At 32.9% G+C, this 20,891-nt stretch overlaps 1 protein-coding gene across 1 annotated transcript in view; it reads right to left on the bottom strand.

The window, feature by feature from the left end:
* The window catches only part of LOC114325157 (uncharacterized), a 111,251-nt gene extending 99,157 nt beyond the window's left edge, over nt 1–12,094 (bottom strand). Inside the window, exon 1 of the mRNA XM_050651933.1 lies at nt 11,999–12,094. Within this exon, the coding sequence (XP_050507890.1) occupies nt 11,999–12,094 (96 nt within the window). The remainder of the gene's footprint in view (nt 1–11,998) is intronic.
* Nucleotides 12,095–20,891: the final 8,797 nt, after the last annotated feature.

Here is a 20,891-nt window from a genome sequence, read left to right as displayed (position 1 = left end):
AATTATTGAATTGCCAGTTTCTTTCTATAGTGCAGTCACTGAAGGTAAAAATCAACTATGACCTTCGATTTCGGTAAATCTCCATTCATTTTCACGAAAATTGGTGAGCGGATTTTGATACTATCAACTTTTTCTGGAGTTTATTTTTGATAGGTATTTCTAAGTACTTTGACAAGTATTTAGTACCTAAGTGTTATAAAATGCAACTCTCTCCCGTTATTTAAGCTTGAATCCTTAGATTTGAACAGTCGCAGAAAAAAATATACTTTTAATTACCCATAACTTACTTTAAATTAACATTAAAAGGTTTTTCAAGTAAGCAATTTATTATATTTTTTATTAGCTTCAATTTTAGTGATGAACACTTTTTTGTAAAAACTTACAGTTTTTGAGTTATTTATGAAAAATCGCTTTAAAGCATGCATTTTCTTTCACAAAAATTAAAATATTTGATCTTTAATAACTCAAAAAGTATTGATTTATTTTAATCACATTATATAACAAATTTTGCTTACAATTTGTCCCTCTCTTGATTTGTGGGGTTATTTTTAATAAAGTAATTTTCACCCCCGAGAAGGGGTGACATATACCCCAGGTTAAAACCCCAAGTCGTTATTGTTAATTCGTGAAAATGAATAGAGATTTACCGAAATCGAAGGTCATAGTTAATTTTTACCTTCAGTGACTGCACTATAGAAAGAAAATGGCAATTCAATAATTGAGATGCGTATATTTTGCAAGCTCATAAATTATTAAACGATATGTAGTCGCCAAATAATTAATTTAAATTATTTTAAGTACAACTCTCTCTTAAGCCGGGAATATGGGATGGTTTTCTTGCGAAGGGGTTGTAGCTCTATAATCGAAAGGCGCGTGATTTAAGAGTTTATTCTTAGAATATAAGCTATACGAATTAAACTACTATTAACTTTTTTGTAAAAACTTACAGTTTTTCAGCGATTTACGAAAAACCGCTTCATAACATGCATTTTTTTCACCAATAATTAAAATCGTTGATCTTTGATAACTTAAAAAGTATTGACTTATTTTATTAACTTTATATAATAAATTTTGCTTTTAATTTGTTCTTTTATTGATTTGTGAAATTATTTTTAATAAAATAATTTTCACCCACGAGAAGGGGCGGTATCCACCCTCAGGGTAAAGGCGCAAGGTGGTACCATGTCACCTTTGTTTCTTGACGTATCCTCTAACCACTGACCAATTTTCGTGAAAATCGATGAAGGTTCACCGAAATTGAAGATAATCGTTGATTTTTATCTTTAGTGACTGCACTATACAAAATAAATTGCAATTTACTGATCTAAATGCGCGTAATTTGGAAGCTTATAAATTATTCAATGATATGTAGTCGCCACATATTTAGTTTAATGCGTTTTAAGTACAACTTTCTCTTAAGCCGGGAAGATAGGGTGGTTTTCTTGGGAAGGGGTTGTAGCTCAATAATCGAAATGCACGTGATTTAATAGTTTATTCTTAGAGTATATAAGCTATAGGAATTATATCCGCAATACGATATATTTTAAGTTTTCTCAGCATTTTCTCTTAAGTTAAATCAATTAAAGGGTTGTTTGGGGGTGAAGGGGATGGGCTCAAAAATCGAAACTATATAATTTCAAGAGCTCATAAATAGCTCGTAATTCTGCCGCAAAAACCGATTCAATATTCCTATTTTTAAGTAGTGGGGGGGCTGACTCAGCCCCCCCACTAAAGTATCAAATTCCTGCTCAGTGGAACGAGCTCAAAATTTTTAGTTTAAGGAATATGAGAGCTCATAAATCAGGGCTATTTGTTTTTTGATTTTTGCAAGTGGGGGGGGGGGCAGCTCAACACGGGTAAAAATTTTAAGCGGCGGAATGGAAAAACAATAATATAGTCCATGTGGTGAGACCGCTCCCGTCTGGAAAAATTTCTGATTCGGTTTCTTTGTGCATTCCTATTCAAAAATGTCCCCTTTAAACAAATATGAAGGGTGCCGGGCGGAATTTTAGGACAGAAACTGTTTAAACAATTTTTTTGAACAAATACAAAAGATCAAGTTTTTTTGCTCCAGAACATATATTTTGGCTAAAAGGGGTGGTTCCCTGGGTTGGCTGTATACCTTATAGTTAAACAAACTGGAACATGAAGTAAAACCACTTCTATGTAGAAGTGGTTTTACTTCATGTTCCAGTTTGTTTATATATTTTTGAGTTTTGTGGGTCATTCTGAACAAGAAAGGTATCTTGTAAATTTTCTCAGAAATTGATAGTTTTCGAGTTATAGGCGATTTAATTTCTGAAAAATGCATATACTTAAATTGAAAACTAAATATTTAGCTTCAAGATTCTGAAGAGTGATCGCGTCTAACTTTAATTTATACCGTTGTTTTTTAATTGTTAAATATGCGTGTGTATCCGATTTTTTTGCCGGTGTGGCGCGCTCCGTTTCAAAAATCTCCTATTTTCCTCCGAAAAATATTTTCTCTAGATCCTTTGGGGCATTCTAAATAAAATAAGTTTCTTGACATTTTTCTCAAAAGTTAATAGTTTTAAAGTTATAAAGCGATTTAGAATCCGAAAATGCGTTTTTTATCAGTCTTCAATCTAAGTGTCAGAGAACCTCAAAAATACTAATTTAAATATGAGTTTTTAAGCCTCGAAAATGCGTATTTTCGCTTTTTTAAGATTTTAAATCGCCTATAACTCCAAAACTATCAATTTCTGAGAAAAATTACAAGAAACCTTTCTTGTTTAGAAGTTTAGATTGACCCAAGAAATCTAAAAATATATGTTCCAAAGCAAAAAAACATGATCTTTTGTATTTGTTTAAAAAAATTGTTTAAACAATTTGTGCCCAAAAATTCTGCCCGGCACCCTTCAGATTTGTTTAAATGGGACATTTTTGAATAGGAATCCACAAAGAAACCGAATCAGAATTTTTTTTTCAGACGGGAGCGGTCTCACCGCATGTACTAATAGGACTCTTCAGAACCACTGCAGATAGAGTAAAATGGTCCATCAAGATCGCCAATATCCTTAAGGCATATGAAGAAAGGGAATGTTTTTTAGTTGACATAAAGTAAGTGTATTTGGAATACTTGGACAACAAACGTTGCGAAATAAATGTTTAACTAGAAAAACCCCTCAGTGACTCAAATAAAAATAATTTAAAAATATTGCAAGATATAACATAATATTATAAATATAAGATTCGCAAACATTAGTTAGAAGAAAATGAATGAAGTTGTTTGTGGAAGATCCACAATGATTAAATGATGAATAAATACATGGAATTATTCTAAAATCCTATATAAAAGACCCAATATTAAATAATAAATAATTTTCTGCACTAAATTATTTCGATTTAACAATAAAATATTGGTCTAAAAAAACCTCTCCCACCTTATGTTCAGCATTTCGTAATACTTGCAATATTAGCAAAATTATTAAAAAACCACCTCAATCGGATTTGTTTCAGGCTTTAGAAACATCAATAATTCTAATTCCCTCATATTCTGAACGTCATACAATTAGCAAAACTACCCTTAATGATTATACTGCAAAATACCCTAATTACCTACAAATATATACCGATGCTTCAAAACAAAGTGATGGTGTGGGCTGTGCATTTTATATACCATCACTAGATGTTAAAGAAAAATTTAAACTTAATTCCAATACATCAATATTTTCAGCAGAAACCATAGCTATCATAAAAGCATGTCAATACGCCGAAAGTAAAAATCTCAAACAAATAAACATTATCCGACTCATTATCAGTTTTAAAAAGTTTCTCTAGTCAACTAGACGTAAATTATGTTAACGTTAATCCCTATATTAAAGAGTTAAGTATAGTAATATAGTATTCACGTGGATAAAAGCTCATATTGGAAAATAATGAAGAGGTAGATCATTTGGCAAAAGACAGCATTTTCAGTGGCGAGGAAACATTGAATGATATGGGTCAGGAACAATTTGGCTTTCGAAACGGTATGGGCAGTCGAGAAGCTTTGTTCAGTTTCAATGTTCTCATGCAAAAGTGTCGAGATCAACAAAAAGGTGTCTACTTGTGCTTTATAGACTATGAAAAGGCTTTTGACAAAGTCAAACATGATCAGCTAATAGGATGCTTGCAAAAAAGAACCTGGATCCAAACGACATTAATACAATACGTGAACTCTACTGTAATCAAAACGCCTCTGTTAGAACCGAAATGGGTGATACTGAAACCACAAGCATCGAAAGAGGAGTTAGACAAAGTTGTATATTATCACCATTATTATTCAACTTGTGCTCAGAGGAAATTTTTGCACGAGCTCTAGATGACGCACAATAAGGCATAAGAGTCAATGGAAAAATCGTGAACAACATCAGGTACGCCGATGATACAGTACTGATTGCTGGAAGTGAAGAAGAAATACAAATTCTGTTAACCAAAGTAGTGCGAGAAGAAGAACTATATGACCTCAAGGTGAATGTAAAAAAAAACTAAAACAATGGTAATTTCAAAAAAGCACACACCAGTTATAAACATCCTAGACAACAACAATCTCCTTGAACAAGTGAACAAGTTTAAGTACCTAGGATGTTGGATACATGAAACCTTAGACCAAGACCAAGAGATTAAATGTAGAATAGAACAGGCAAGAAACACCTTCTTAAAGATGCGACAGTTATTCACTGCCCGCAATCTTGATCTGTCCATACGATACCGCATGATAAAATGTTAAGTATATAGTGTACTGTTGCGCGGCGTGGAAGCTTGGACGTTAACAGTCTGCTGGTTACGACGTTTAGAGAGCTTTGAGATGTGGGTATTTCGTTGTATGCTGAAAATTCCATGGATCGACCGCGTTACAAATGAAGAAGTTTTAAGGCGTATGAATAGAGAACGTGAACTCACAGAAATTGGCAACAAACGTAAAACATCTTATCTTGGACACATATTTAGACACGACAGGTATAACTTCCTCCAACTTATTATGGAAGGGAAAATAGAATTAAGACGCGACCCGGGTTGACGACAAATGACCTGACTGCGCAACATCAAAGAATGGATAGGATTAGACTTTCAAGTCCTAATAAGAAAAGCCCAAAATAGAGAAGACTTTGCAAAAGTCATCGCCAACCTTCGCTAACAAGACGGCACCCAAAGAAGAAGAAGAACTTCAAGAATGTATAACCATAAGTAAAACCAGAATACATGATAACTGGAAACTTCAATGGAATCAGTACTACAGTGCGTCTATAAAGTAACGGATAAATTCATTATTTCCTAAACCGGAGACTTTAAGGAAAAATAGCGAAACAGGTCGATTTTTATTTTTAAATTACGATTTTTTGGCATACGTACCATACTAGTGACGTCATCCATCTGGGCGTGATGACGTAATCGATGATTTTTTTTAATTAGAATAGGGGTCATGTAATAGCTCATTTGAAAGGGTATGTAATTCTCTATTTAATAATAATAAACATTAATATAATTATTTATACAGGGTGTCCAAAAAATGTTTTTTTTTAATTAAATTAATTGGTACAAAAAGATGAATGTAAGTAATTTTTTTAATTCTAAATATATTTTATCGGTGCTAGAAAACATAAAAATGTTTTATTTAAAAATAAACATTGATTTTCGCTTAAGCGTAATGTTAAAGGCGAAGGTGACTTAATGAGGATGATAAAAAAGAGAAAACTTGAATATCTGGGGCATATAATGAGAGGTAGCAGATACAGGATGCTGCAGTTAATACTCAATGGAAAGATCGACGGAAAAAGAGGAATTGGTCGAAAGAAATATTCATGGCTCCGAAACCTTCGTCAATGGACTGGCTTATCAGCAGATCAATTGTTACATGCCGCACAAGATCGAGAGCGATATCGGCAAATTGTTATAGAAGCTACCCACGCCTAAAAATTTGGGCACGGTACTTAAAGAAGAAGAAGTAATGTTAAACTTCCAAGAGGCAGGTGGGTGGCAGCTCCAACATTGAATTTAAGAGAAAAGCAATATTTATTATTTGTCAAATAAATATGTATTCCTGTTTTCTGACAAAAGTAAAACGAATTTTGAATTAAATAAGTTACATACATTCTTCCTTTTGTCTCAATTAATTTAATTAAATTTTTTTTGGACACCCTGTATAAATAATTATGTTATTGGTTGTATTAGTAAATAGATAATTAAATAACCTTTCAAATGAGCTATCACATGACCCCTATTCTCATTTAAAAAAATCAAAAAATCATCGAAGACGTTATCAGGACCAGATGGATGACGTCACTAGTATGATATATATGCCAAATAATTGTAATTTGAAAATAAAAATCGACTTGTTTTGGAATTTTTCCTTTAAGTCGCCGGTTTACGAAATAATGAATTTATGCGTTACTTTATGGACGCACTGTATATAAATTCTCTGACAAGGTATATTCTTTTACATCCGAAAATTCCGACAGATTATTGTCACAAAAATTTAGATTTTTCAAGGCACGATATTGTTACTATCTCTCGACTAAAATTTCGCCATGCCTGTTATCCCGCACATCTATATAAAATCAATGTAATACAGTCGGATTTTTATATATGTATTGTTCGAGAATTGCAATACAATAAGTGACATATTTTCTGCATGTGACAAATATGTAACACAAAGAAATTTATTGAATATGCAGCTATTGCAAGAAAACGTTTATCCCCCATATATTCTGATGAACTTACAAGCTTTAAATAAACCGTCAATCTTTAGGATTCTTCTAGATTATGTTAAGTCGTGTAAATTGAAACTTTAGATCAGGTTTAGCTTTGCTACCTTTGCCCTGGTAATAATACCCCGTATCCCTACTTAGTCTGTGATTAGTCGCCCTGAACGATCTGGGTGCGAAAAGTTTTTTTCCCTTCCCTATCCTTGGTTAGGCGTTGATTTTAAGAAGTGTTGCTGGCTAGATAGGCGCAGTTCACAAAGGCCATAAAACAAGAAAAAAATACACGGATTTTGAAACTTTGCAAATAAGAGCGTAGGCGCAAAATTTCGGACCAAAAAACTAATAAATATTTTTATTACAGAGATTACTTTATTACCAAGAGCCGAAAGTCCCTTAGAATAAACAAAAAGTTTCTTTTGAATGAGGTATTTGAAATTAAAAATCACAATCAATTTTCTCTTTTTTTTCCACCTCTGTAACATTAAAATAAACACTAAAGAAGTTTTCAGATACTGTCGGCCCTCGTTAATAATGTAATATTTCATTCTGCGTTACATTTTTCAGTAATACCTATCAGTTTTATCCGGATTCGAAAAAAATTAATGCATTTAAAAAACAATGGCTCGAAATTTGGCGTCTACGATCTTTTAAGTAAAACTAAAAGTAAAAATTTTAAATAAAACCATTGATAATATGTATATTGAAAACAATACAAAATAAGAAAACTGTATTTATACAGACACATATAGGTTTTGTGACCAATGTGGTTTAAGAAAAGATATTTAGAAACAAATTGTATGAAAGGATTTATGACAGACCTGCTGGATTAAAATAAAATAAGTAAGAGGTAAGAAAAAAAATATGGACAATAATAAAATATATTAAATGTGGAAACACTTTTGTATTTACAAAGTTGGCAAATCAATCAAAAATTTTGAATGAATATTCATATCAACATAAAATGTTAAAAACCAGTTTTTCTTACATCGAAGCGATTACTTTCTGAGATACTCTTCAAAGTATTTTCTATAGGTAATCCATTAATCACTGTAACTAAAGCAGCAAACACTGTATATAACAACATTGTAATAATAACTTAGAAGAAAAAGCATAAAGATGCAGTCACTTAGATATTTACCACCGCTAAGCTGCGATTATACTGTCACTAAAAGACATAGGATGCATATAAGATTTCAGAAAATATCGATAATGCGTATTTAAGGGGTACTTCCAGTATTTTGAAATAAAGAAATTAAACAACAAAGACACAACAGTTCGATTAGTTCTTCAATTGTTTAAAGGAATGTTGTCTATCAAAACTTATTTGTCCGATACTTCTGCATGTACTATAATAACATATAATTTTTAAAGGTAATGACAGTTTAAAAAAATGAAAGTGATGTAACTGTAAATAAAATTAGTATACAGAAGTAGATGGGTCGGTTGATTAATAAATAACATGACCGCAAATTTTTTTTTGTAATATGAGATTTAAACGATGTCATTAATAGTTTGGTTAGCAAGGTAATTTGTTATGAAGGTAAATAATATTTGGCCATTTCCGCTTTGGTTTGTACAGGTGTGTTAGAAAAGGGCCCATATCTAGTACTACTGCTTAGGATTCTCCCAGTGCCCTCTATTCGTTCTCCATTCTCTCCAGATTATTACATTTTGCTAATTCTTGCAGATTTATTCTTTACACTTCAAATAATATTTAGGGATTTGAAGAGTTATATTATAACTGATTTTAGGGGTGTTTATATTTTTCTAGTTCCTATCGGTCTTCATTATGAATTGTTTATCTAGTGTTCTGAGTCCACTCATATTATATTTACTTGCCAAGTTGGTCATGTGATCCTATATGTATAATTGATTAAAAGAATAAAAAACCGCTAAACGCGTTAAAAATGAGTAGCGCATACAATATTCCAGCTACAAAAGATCTGATATGAATATTACGTGGCGCGAAAATGTATTTTCATTTTGATGCAAAATAAAATTTTAGTTTTATTTTAAAAGATTTTCCATAATATTTGCTAAATTTGAAGTAAAACGAGCCACAAAAGAGTAACTTTGATACAGTTTGAATTTTGAAACTCTTTTGTGGCGCGTTTACTTCAAATTTAGCAAATATTATGGAAAAATCTTTCTTAAAGTATAACTTAAATCTTATTTTGCAACAAAATGAAAATACATTTTCGCGCTACGTAATATTCATATCAGATCTTTTGTAGCTGGAATATTGTATGCGCCACTCATTTTTACGGCGTTTAGAGGTTTTTTATTCTTGTATCAGGAGTTTTTCAAAGGTTTTTTATAAATTAAATGTATGAAGTTGAATGCAATTTTTCTCGATTACACGTTAAGCTTTTTAGATAACCGCCTTAAAATATAAAAATATTGGGATGGCCGGTTAATGAACTCGGATTGCCCGTTGATGATCAAATTTAGCGTCGTAACCACTACAACTGCATAAACCATTTCGGGAATAATCGTTAGTTTTATTATACTTTTGTAGCTTAATAACTTCTAAACGGCTTAACCGATTTTGATCAATAAACATAAGTTTGAAACGTATTAACAGGTAGTATCTGATGCATCTAAGGTCAAGTATGATAACTGAAGTTATTACACGAATTATTGAGCTTGAAAAACCGTTTTCCCATAGGAAATACATTTGATCATACTTATGAAGCCTATATTTTAACTATTTATAATGGGAAATAAGCCACAATATTATTAAAAAATGATTTTTATTTTATTAACGTTTCGACGCCCAAATCGGGTGCCGTTGTCAAAATACAAAATACTACTAACATAAACAAAACTATTGTTGCTTAGTAAAAAAATTCTTCTAATAATTTATTTAATTTGACTCATTTATATCGGCAATTCAGATACATATGATACATTTTAAAGTAGAAGACTGTAAAATGATATTGCCAATATTTATGAGTTGCGTTCCTGGGACGACTTTACTGAAAGATAGTTCATTCGATTACATGAAATCAACCCCAACTCAAGAATATCCGTCATAAAAAAATCATAGCATGTGATCTGTCTTTAAAAAGACAACCATATGCAACGGTGACATTAAAATTCTCGCGTTAGAGATCTCATAGTAAATCACGAGGGAAAACCAGGAAAAACCTCGTGATACTATCCCGATATCGTAAGTATTTGGTCTTACATTTAATTTACTCTCAAAATTAATACCAAATTCCGACTTTACTATAATTTTGTTTAAATTATAAATAATATCAATAATACGTGGATATATAAGTAATACTAAAATATAAAATATGTACTAAAATATATAATATGCCAATAATGGAGATAAAGAGGAGCCCATTGCTAGACCAAATAGTCAATAGTCGAGTTAGTACAAAGTTAAAGCCACTGCGCATCCGCTAGGAAAAATATTCCAATTCGGATTTTTTACACAATCTTACTCAAAAAGCGCCCCTTTTAACAAATTGGCATGTTGCCAGGACCAAAAGTTGGTCAAAAATTTTTTAAACGTTTTTTTTGTTTTTTCCTAAAATTAATTTTTTTGCATGGAACAAATTTTTTTAGGTTTTTTGGATCATTCCAAACAGAAAAGGTCTTTAGTGACTTTTCTCTAAAGTTGATAGTTTTTGGCATATAAGCGATTAAAAATTGAAAAATTGCGAAATCGGCCATTTTTAACCTTCAAAAACTATGTGAAAAACTGAAAATTTGAATGTTGCCAAGGTAGGTAGATATTCTTTAAACATCGATTGATGAAATTCCGAAGAGTTTTTTGCAATACAATATTCAAAACTCCTTTGTTTTTTAATTGCTAATCAAGCGTGCGCGACACTATTTTCCACCGTTGCATGTGTATGCACTATGGTGCAAATGAAAGGAATAAATTCGTTATTTCGTAAACCGGCGACTTTAAGGAAAAATCCTGAAACAGGTCGATTTTTATTCTTAAGTTATGATATTGTGACATATATGGTATACTAGTGACGTCATCCATCTGGGCGTGATGACGTAATCGATGATTTTTTTAAATGAGAATAGGGGTCGTGTGCTAGCTCATTTGAAAGGTTCTTCAATTAGCTATTCAGCTGTATAAACATTTACATAATTATTTATACAGGGTGTCCAATAATTTAATTTTTTTGTCAATTTGCCAAATGATTTAATTTAATAAAAAATTTTTGGACACCCTTTATAAATAATTATGTACATGTTTATATTACTGGATAGAGAATTGAACAACCTTTCAAATGAGCCAGCACAGGACCCGTATTCTCATTTAAAAAAATCATCGATTACGTCATCACGCCCAGATGGATGACGTCACTAGTATACTGTATATGCCACAATATCATAACTTAAAAATAAAAGCCGACTTGTTTTGGGATTTTTCCTTAAAGTCAGCGGTTTACGAAATAACGAATTTATTCCTTTCATTTACACCATACTGTATACACATGCAACGGTGGAAAATAGTGTCGCGCACGCTTGATTGGCAATTAAAATACAAAGGGGTTTTTGATATTGTATTGCAAAAAACTCTTCGGGATTTCATCAATGGATGTTTAAAGAATATCTACCTACATTGGCAACATTCAAATTTTCAGTTTTTCACATAGTTCTTGAGGGTTAAAAATGGCCGATTTCGCAATTTTTCAATTTTTAATCGCTTATATGTCAAAAACTATCAACTTTAGAGAAAAGTCACTAAAGACCTTTTCTGTTTGGTATGATCCAAAAAACCTAAAAAAAAATTTTCCATGCAAAAAAAATAATTTTAGGAAAAAAACAAAAAAAAAAACGTTTAAAAAATTTTTGACTAACTTTTGGTCCTGGCAACATGCAAATTTGTTAAAAGGGGTCCTTTTTGAGTAAGATTGTGCAAAAATTCCAAATTAGAATATTTTTCCTAGCGGATGCGCAGTGGCTTTCTGGACTAATTATAAATAGTTAAAATTGTAAAAATGCCACAAGAAAATAGCTTCAGAACAACATTATGAAGCCTATAACTTAAAAATTCGAATTTTCCCGGATATGAGGTATACACCGTCAGATTTGTCTAGAGTCTATATTCATATTAATATTTGAATTATTTACTCTGTCTTATCTTGTGACTCTACAACTTCTACCTATAATTTTTATCTTGGATTCTCACATTTTGTCTTTGGTTTTCTTATATCTTATGCGATGTTCGTACCCGTAAGTCAGTATATTTTGTTGTCATGGTCTTCTTCTTCTTAAGACGCCGTGTTCTTTCGAAGGTTGGCGATCATGATGATTACCTGAACTCTGTTCTCATCGAAGGTTGATAAAAGATTATCCATAATCAGCATTATCACTATGGCATCACAGTAATTATTATCCAAATCCACCTTCATAACAATCCACCAGTCGCCCTTGCCTCTGGCAATTCTTCTCCATGCTCTAACTCATTCTTCTTCTTCTTCTAATTCTTCATATCTTGTTTTGTACCGGAGGTTGGCAAACACCAAATGTTAGGATTCTCCGTTTTATGCCGCATGTATTATGTTTGCAGCTTTTGGTGTTTGGAACCATTCTCTTAAGTCTCTCAGGCCGAATTTTTTATCTAGGTACCTAAACCTTTTCTATCCCCGATCTTGCCCCATTCTTTTAACATTTTTTAATATTTCCATTTCTTTGCCGATTCATTTCAATACTTCTGTGTTGGTAAGTCTGTCTGTCCAAGATAGTCGCAAAATGCGTCAGTACAGCCACACTTCTATACTAAAGGCAGAATAAAGTTGCACTACAAATAAACAAACCAAGACACGTTGAATGTTACGAATTTACACGCACACATTCAACGTATTTTGGTGTGTTTATTTCTAGTGCATATTTATTGTAATTTTAGTATAGCTGTATTATAATTTTTCTGCCTTGTCTTGATTACTCTGCAACTACTCTCTAGAATCTTCATCTTTATTTTTCTTCTTTTGTCTTTGGTTTTCTTATTTATTATCCAGTTTTTGTACTCTTAAGTAACTATGTTTCTTGACATAGTTTTCTTCTTCTTCTTAAGGTGCCGTCTTTTTCTAAGATTGGTGATCATCATGATTACTTGAACTCGGTTCACTACTGCCCTAAAAAGCTGGTTAGACGAGCAACTAAACCACTTCCTGCGCTACGTTTCCCTAAAATATTTCTCTGCATGATATTTTGTAGAATGTTGTATTTTGTTTCTCTCACCACGTAGCCAAGGTATTGTAGTTTTCGTATCTTTATTTCAATATTCAGATCTATTTCTTTTGAACGTCTTGTCATGGTATTTTTTCTTAATAATACCATACCCAGACATGGACGGTTACAAAGGAAAATATGGAAAAAAGAGCAAAGACAGAAAGATCCATGGAAAGACAAATGCTGAACATTAAACTATCAGACAGAAAAAAAAACGAATGGATCCATAACAAAACAAAAGTAAAAGATGTCTCAAACCAAGTAGCAAAGCTTAAATGGAAGTTCGCTGGACACTCCCTACGGCAGAAGGATGAAAGGTGGACTAAGACGATTATAAATTGGGGATCGTGAAACCAAAAACGAAAAAGTGGAAGGCCACAGATGCAATGGTCAAATGACATAAGGAAACAAGATAGAAAGACATGGAAGAAGGAAGAGGAGGCCTACATCCAAGGATAGATGTTTAGGGCTGATTCGATAGAATCCCATACCCAATTTTGTACTTAGGCAGCTCCTCTGCATATATGTACTGTTCATTTAGTGTACTGCGATACATGTGACGTACAGTTTAAGGTCGGCTTCGGACGAACTCGTAGAGAAAGTTGTTCTAGATAGATTGCGACTTATAGGTTTGTCGCAACTTAAGTTTGTCGTTTGAGGACGAAACCTAGGCAGGACTTTATGATTTTGTAGTGAAACTTAAACCCACATCACTAGACGTCAAATACATCATCATCATTATCAGTGGCATCACAGCTCGTTATGCATCAAAGCTTCCTTCAGGAAAATCCTCCATTCATCTCTGTTTCTATCAGCTCTTCTCCATGATTTAACTGCTTTTTCTTCTCCATGTGCCGTCTTCTACAGGAGGTTGGCGACTATCAAACGATAGATTTCTCTGTTTTATGACGCATGTGTTATGTTTGCGGCTTCTGGTATTTGGAATCATTTTCTTAAGTTTCTCAGCTACACCGAGAGAACAATTTCTTTTCTCCTAAAACACCGATTTCTTTGAGCAATATTTCTTAAAAGTTAACATATCCTATTAACTTAAACATACGGGTTCACATATAAAGAAATGAGTTTTTTAAACACAACTCAATAATTTCTTACATATAATTTCTTCAATACTAAGAAATGCATTAATGGTTACATTTAATTTTCTTATCCTAAAGTTTTTATTTCTTAAATTGAAAACTACAAATATTTTGCAGTATAAGAAATATAATGTTAAGTTAATGCATATTTATATTTGTGAACAAGAAATTTTCTTGCAATTAAATAAATATTTTAAACCACAAGAAATAATTCTTCAGAAATACCCTCTATAGTAACTGTGGTTATAAAATAAAAACTTTGTCATTAATGCCGAAATGTTACTTGCAAAGAGATTTTCTTCCACAAAAGAATTGCGCAGATTAACTATTTATGATTTAGTCGTCAGTGTTTGTCAAGATGGCGTGATATGTTCATGTTCATATAGATGGATGTTGGATTTATTGGTGTACTTTAAAAATTAACGGATATTTTGAAGGTACGTACTGATGTGATCTTGATTATTGATATGAGATAATAATTTTATATGTCATTTAATTTAATCAATGCTTTAATAATAATCTAATTAATTTACCAGATCACATATCAATATGTTTTCAATCTCAGGGCTTTTTTATAAAATTAATTACTTACATACGTGGCTTCTAAGTATTTCTTAATGGTTCCTAATCGGGATAGGAAAGAAAAGAGTAGAATAATAACACATATGGGTTACAATTGTAATCAAAATATTGTTTATTTTATTTAAATGGCAATCACTGCTTAATATTTGCTATATCTTATTATTCTTAAACATAACATTTATACATGGGAATCTTATTTCCTTTTGATTTCCAATTGAAAGTTTTTATTAACATTTAACTATTATGATTTATCAGCAACAATTCTATTTAAGTTTGATGAAGCTTTTCTGATATTATTGATTATGTTTCCTCAATTTTAAATGTGGTATTTACTACGAAAAAACCCATACATTCATGTCCAAACAAATGAGACTGACCTTTTTTTTTGGTGCACTGAGAATGTCTTCACATAAGACCCGTTTCCTGCTGTCCTTGGCTGCAATCAAACCTCGTCCTGGCTTCCAGTAATGTTCTCCTCTGAAACTAACTCGTATAGCTCTCGTTTCCTGCTTCTGTTGTGATGCTGTCTTCTACCTTTTTCGAAACTGCAATCAGCTACCGGGAACTCTTGGCTCAAGGAGGTTCTTTTACTCTCAACTTGGCCTACCTCTCGTTCTACGATAGATTCTCCACACTCACGGAACTACACCGACTTTCTCACTCCTCGAATACTACCGTCTACTACTCGACTTCACTTCTCGACAGCTCAAAACATTCTTATCTCTATTTGTCATTCATTCCCCTCCTTTCTAAATATCCCTTCCAGATTCACAAATCAAAATTCCACCACCAACTCTCATTCGCAGTATTCCTCAAAACCAATTTTTAAACTTTCTAAATATGCTTAATGGATTTCAAAGAAAATAGTTAATTCCCATTCTAAAAATTACTTTCTACTAATTACAAAATTTAATGATCTATTATCTACTTTCACTAAGTCTTCTTTAGCATCGGCTAATGATTGAACCTTCCGAGAACAACGATAATGACCTATTTTCGATTTCACTTGAGTCTTATTTAATCACTTCTTAAAATTAAATATAACAATTTGTTGTATACAGGTTGTTCTAAATTTATATGCCCGTGGTTGAGAAAATTAAAAATATTTTATATTAAAGTGACTTTTGTTTATAATTATCAAATTTTAATTTTTATATCAAATAGAAATATAACAAATCCCCGCCTTGTATTCGATAAAATTTATCTGCATTTTTAAATAAATTTTCTCGAGGCAAAACCAACTCCCTGTATATTTCCTTACTTTAATCTACGTCTTATATCCTAACTTACTATCTACTTCATGTAATTCTGTCTTTCATTCGTGATATTTGTATACATCGTGAATATTATAAATTCCTCGGATCTTTTCCGAGTTCCTGTGCCTCAACTCATAACTATTTATCCCATTTTCATTATTCACGATGTACGGGCCTTCGAAAACAGGCATCAACTTTGCGCAAATGCCCCCAGGAAGATTTGATACTCGTAATGCCCTCACGAGTACTTTTTCACCCTTTTGGAAAGTCACTGGTCTTCTTTTTCTATTTTGTTCCTGTCTTTGGATATATTTTTCGTTGCTTCGCCGTAATCTTCTCTGTACGGTTTCAATCACCTGTTGATATTCTTTTGGCTCTTGGTCTTCCCATGGCCTTATCGGCAGTACACCCTTCATGATGTATTCTGGGGTCTCTTTTGTTACTGTGCTCGGAATTGTATTTAGATACCTTTCTATTTCCGCCATTTTCCTGTCCCAGTGGCGATGTTGACCATCTGTTGCAATGCGAAGAAATTTCGTCACTTCCTGTATGAATCGTTCCGAAGGATTACTCTGTGGATGCCTGATGCTGACAAAATTTGTCTCTATTCCTCGTTCTCGAAGTTGTCCCTTGAAACGATCATTTCGGAAATACGTTGCATTGTCCAGTAGAATCTTTTTTGGTGTTCCTACTATGGCTATAAAATTGTCGATTTTTCTTAATATTTCCTCCCCCTTTGTGGTGCGGCAACTATATAATTTTACGTATTTTGAAAACACATCCACCATTACCAGAATATGTTTGTTCCTTTTAGTGGTCATAATTAGATCGCTTAACATATCTATTGCTACAATGTCTAGTTTGTTTCGGGCTTCAATATTTTTGGCAACATTTTCGTTTTTGAAATTCCGACTCTTATATTTTTGACATACATCGCACTTCTGGGTAATTTCCTTTGCAATGCGGTAATCCTGTCGGCTGATGTAATTTTCCCTAAAAACGAGCCAAACTTTTCTGCTACCGATATGCCCATTGTCCTCATGTAATTTCTTTATTATCTTTTCGGCCAATGTCTGTGTCACTAAATATAGTTCCTTTCCGTCTATTCTCTTAAAATATATGTCATTTTCTATTTCCGCTCTTCTTTTCTCTCTTTCCTCTAGGTCTTCTTGGTTTGTCCTTATCTCATTTAACGAATATATCCCTTCTTCTTGTATTAATCTATTTAGTCCCACCTGTAGAGTAATTGTTTCCTTTTTTCCGGTGTCCTCATCCCGTGTTAGAGCGTCGGCTATTATGTTGTCTTTTCCTTTTATATATCGGAACTCAAAATCATACTCCTGTAATAATAGAATGCCTCTATGTATTCTATTATTTACTAATCTATTCTTCATGATATGTACTAAAGCTGCATGGTCTGTTTCGATTGTGAATTTTGCTCCCAATAAGTAAAACCTCAATTTGTTTACGCAATATAGTACACTGGCAAACTCCAATTCTGTAACACTATATTTTCTCTCATGTGTTTTAGTCACTCGCGATATAAAACATATCGGCACTTCTTGGTCGTTTTGTATTTGAGACAGAACTCCTGCAAATTTTTGTATGGACGCATCAGTTCGGAGTATAAAAGGTAAATTGTAAATGGGGTGGTATATTTTCGTTCCTTTTGCGAATTCTCGTTTTAATGTTTCGAAAGCTTCCTCCTGTTCTTCTTTCCAATTCCATTTTATTCCTTTTTTAAGCAACTTTATCAGAGGGATTTCCTTTTGGCTCAAATCGGGAATCAGTTTTTTAAAATAATTAATCGTGCCAAGAAAACCTCTCAATGTTTTCAAATTCGTTGGTCTTGGGAATTCATCTATGAGCTTGACTCTGTCTTCGGATAATCTTACTGTTTTGGTGTCCAATTGAAAACCCAAATAAATGACTTCTTTTTGAAAAAATTGACATTTTTCAATGTTTAATTTCAATCCCGCTGTGTCCAATTCTTCCAGAATTATTTCTATGTGTTTCAGATGACTCTGAGTATCTTGTGAAAAAATTAATAAATCATCGATATAATGAACTATGAAATCTTCGTGGCGCTTCAAAATGGTATGTAGAGCTCGGACGAGTGCAGCACAAGCACTCTGCAATCCAAACGGCACTACCTTAAACCGGTAGACAATACCATCAATAGAAAAAGCGGTGTAGTTTCTACACTTTTCAGCTAACGGTATCAACCAAAAACTGTGTTTTAAGTCAATTTTCGAAAATATGTGTGACCCGGTGATTCTTCCAAAAATGGCCTCGATGTTTAGAGGTGATTCATATTGTGATACAGTGTGCTGGTTGATATTCCTGGCATCTAAACATAATCTCAATTCTCCATTGCTTTTCTTTACTATCACAATCGGGTTAACATACGGTGAATCACATCTTTCGATGATTTGATCTTCCAACATTTTATTTATTTCTTCTTTCACCTCTTGTCGATACTTGTATGGAATCGGGTAAGTCTTTGATCGAAAATTTCCCAAGTTTTTCACCTCAAATGAATGTTCGTACTTTTTAGCCACTCTGTTTTCCTCATTTATCAAATTTTCGTAGTTTCTTAACATCAACCGCAATTCTTTTTCTTTCCCTTCTCCACATATCAATTTTCTGTCTTTTTTTTCAGATTCTTCACACATGTTTACCGTGCATTCCGCATCCTCGTTTGCATATACCTCCTCTTCAAATACCACTGTTTCAATCATATTCTTTTCACTTTCATTTTTTAGCTTTATTTCTTCTTCTCCTGAGCTCGTCTCTTCTTTTGAGGAATCCCAGGTCTCCTTTGTTTCTGATACTCTCAAATTTTCTTCTTCTGGGCTCAACTCTTCTTTTGAGGAGCCACAGGTTTCATTTTCTTTTATCCTTTTCTGACTTTTTCTCCCTTTTCTTCTTTGTCCTTGCTTCGTTGCCAAATTCATTTCCACTGTTTGTTTTTTACCTGATTCGTCCGTATTTTGTTTCTTCTGTTCCTTTTCTTTTTCTTCTGTTAGTTTCATCGTATTATTTTTAAAATCTATCACTACATGTTTTTCTGCCAATTCGTCAACTCCTACTATCATGTCATGTGACATATTTGGCATTATTACACATTGTAGTGCATACATATTCTTACCCAGTCGTACCATTACTCGTATGCCTTCATTTATAGTTGCCAATGTCCGTTTGTTTGCGCCCACTAAATTTACCCTAGGTATTTTGTAAATTAAATTTGTTAAGTTAACTTCTTCTATTAGTTTTCTGTTGACCAATGTTATTTCAGATCCAGTGTCTATCATAATTTTAATTGGTTTCTCGTTGATAAATCCATCCACAAATTTTAAATTAACTCCATTTTTCTTTTCGTTGTTTCCTGCCAATTTAATAAACTCCTTGGGGTGACAAAAGATTCCTGTTTGATTTTTGGTTTTTAGTGAGCGCCGTCGTGAAAAGACGCCGGTTGCTCATCGTTGTTTATATTTTCGTCATAATGTCTCTCTCCGTCATATTCATCTGTCTGGGTATTATTTACTTCTCTTCTATTTTCTCTTGGTCTGTCGGATCTGTTTCGGTTTTCTCGATATCCCTGTTCATTTTGTCTACCATTATTTCTGTTTTCTTGATTTGAGCGTGTGGTGTTTCTATTCTGGTATTCTCGATTTCTGTCCTCATTCCATTGCCTATTTCTTTGTTCATAATTTCCTCTTCCGTTGTCTCTATTTTCGTTTTCCCTTCTGGGATTAAAATCTCGTCTTGTATAGTCCCTCCTATTTTGATTTCTATCTCTGTAATCTTGTGTTTCTCGGGGCCTGTAATCTTCTCGCGACCTTCTTGATTTTCTTTCTCTTAGACGTGATTCTCTTATTTGTAGGAATTGGCATAAACTATCTATGTCTTTGTAATTTTGCAATGTGATATGGTCTTCCAGCGTTTCCTCGAAATGTCTTGCAATCAGTTCGACTAATTGTTCCGATGAGTAATTATATTGTAAATGTTTTGCATTATTGTAAATTTGCAAAGCATATGTCCTTTCTGATACACCCATCCTATCATTGTATCTCCCATTTTGCAATTCCTTGTTAATTTCCAATTGTTGGACCTTTCCCCAGAAATAATTCAAAAATTTTTGTTCAAATTGTTGCCAATTGCCGAATTCTTCTTCTTTGCTATCGAACCATAGGCTTGCTTCATATTTGAGATGGTTTCTGATAGTTTCTTTTGCTGTTTCGAAATTTCCGATGTGCTGTATTTTCTTTTTCAGGCTATTTATGAACGGCACTGGGTGTAATCTTCTTACATCCCCGCCAAACCTTATCTTCACGTCATCTGTGCTATGTATAACCATTTCTCTTCTTTCTCCGACATTCTGTTGCGTCCTGTTTTCGGTGACTTGTTTTTCTATTCCTGTGATTCTTTTTTCCACTTCTTCGCTGTCTACTTGAATAGCATTTTCCAACTTGTTTTCCAAACTTTCCATTTCTTTTTTCTGTCAATTCGTTAACTCCTTCATTTTATTTTGAATTTTCATTTCTTGTTCTTTCATGTGGTCCTTCATTCTCATTTCTTGTTCTTGCATGTGATCTTTAATTTTCACTTCATACTTTTCTATGCGTTCCTCCATTTTCTTGTTGTTCTCTTCTATTGCTTGTTTCATTTTTTGTTGTGTTTCATCCATTTTTTGATCCAATTTTTGTTGTGTTTCATCCATTTTTTGTTGTGTTTCATCCATTTTTTGTTGTGTTTCATCCATTTTTTGATCCACTTTATCCATTTTCTTTGATGTTTCTTCCATGGCTTGTTTCGTTTCACGTTGATTTTCATCCATTTTTTTTTGTGTTTCATCCATTTTTTGTGACTGGAGTTGCATCATTTGTAATAATTTATCTATTCCTGATAATTCTGGCTGTTCTGATGCCATGATTGTCGTGTCTAAAATATCTTCTTGGTCTGAATTATTCTCTTGATTTGAATGTTCTTTTTGTTTTTTGTTGTCTTTGCTTTGGCTTCTTGTCACAGACATTTGTTTT

This window comes from Diabrotica virgifera, chromosome 5 (genome assembly GCF_917563875.1).
Source record: "Diabrotica virgifera virgifera chromosome 5, PGI_DIABVI_V3a".
NCBI lineage: Eukaryota > Metazoa > Arthropoda > Insecta > Coleoptera > Chrysomelidae > Diabrotica > Diabrotica virgifera.
This window is presented reverse-complemented; position numbering and strand designations above follow the sequence as displayed.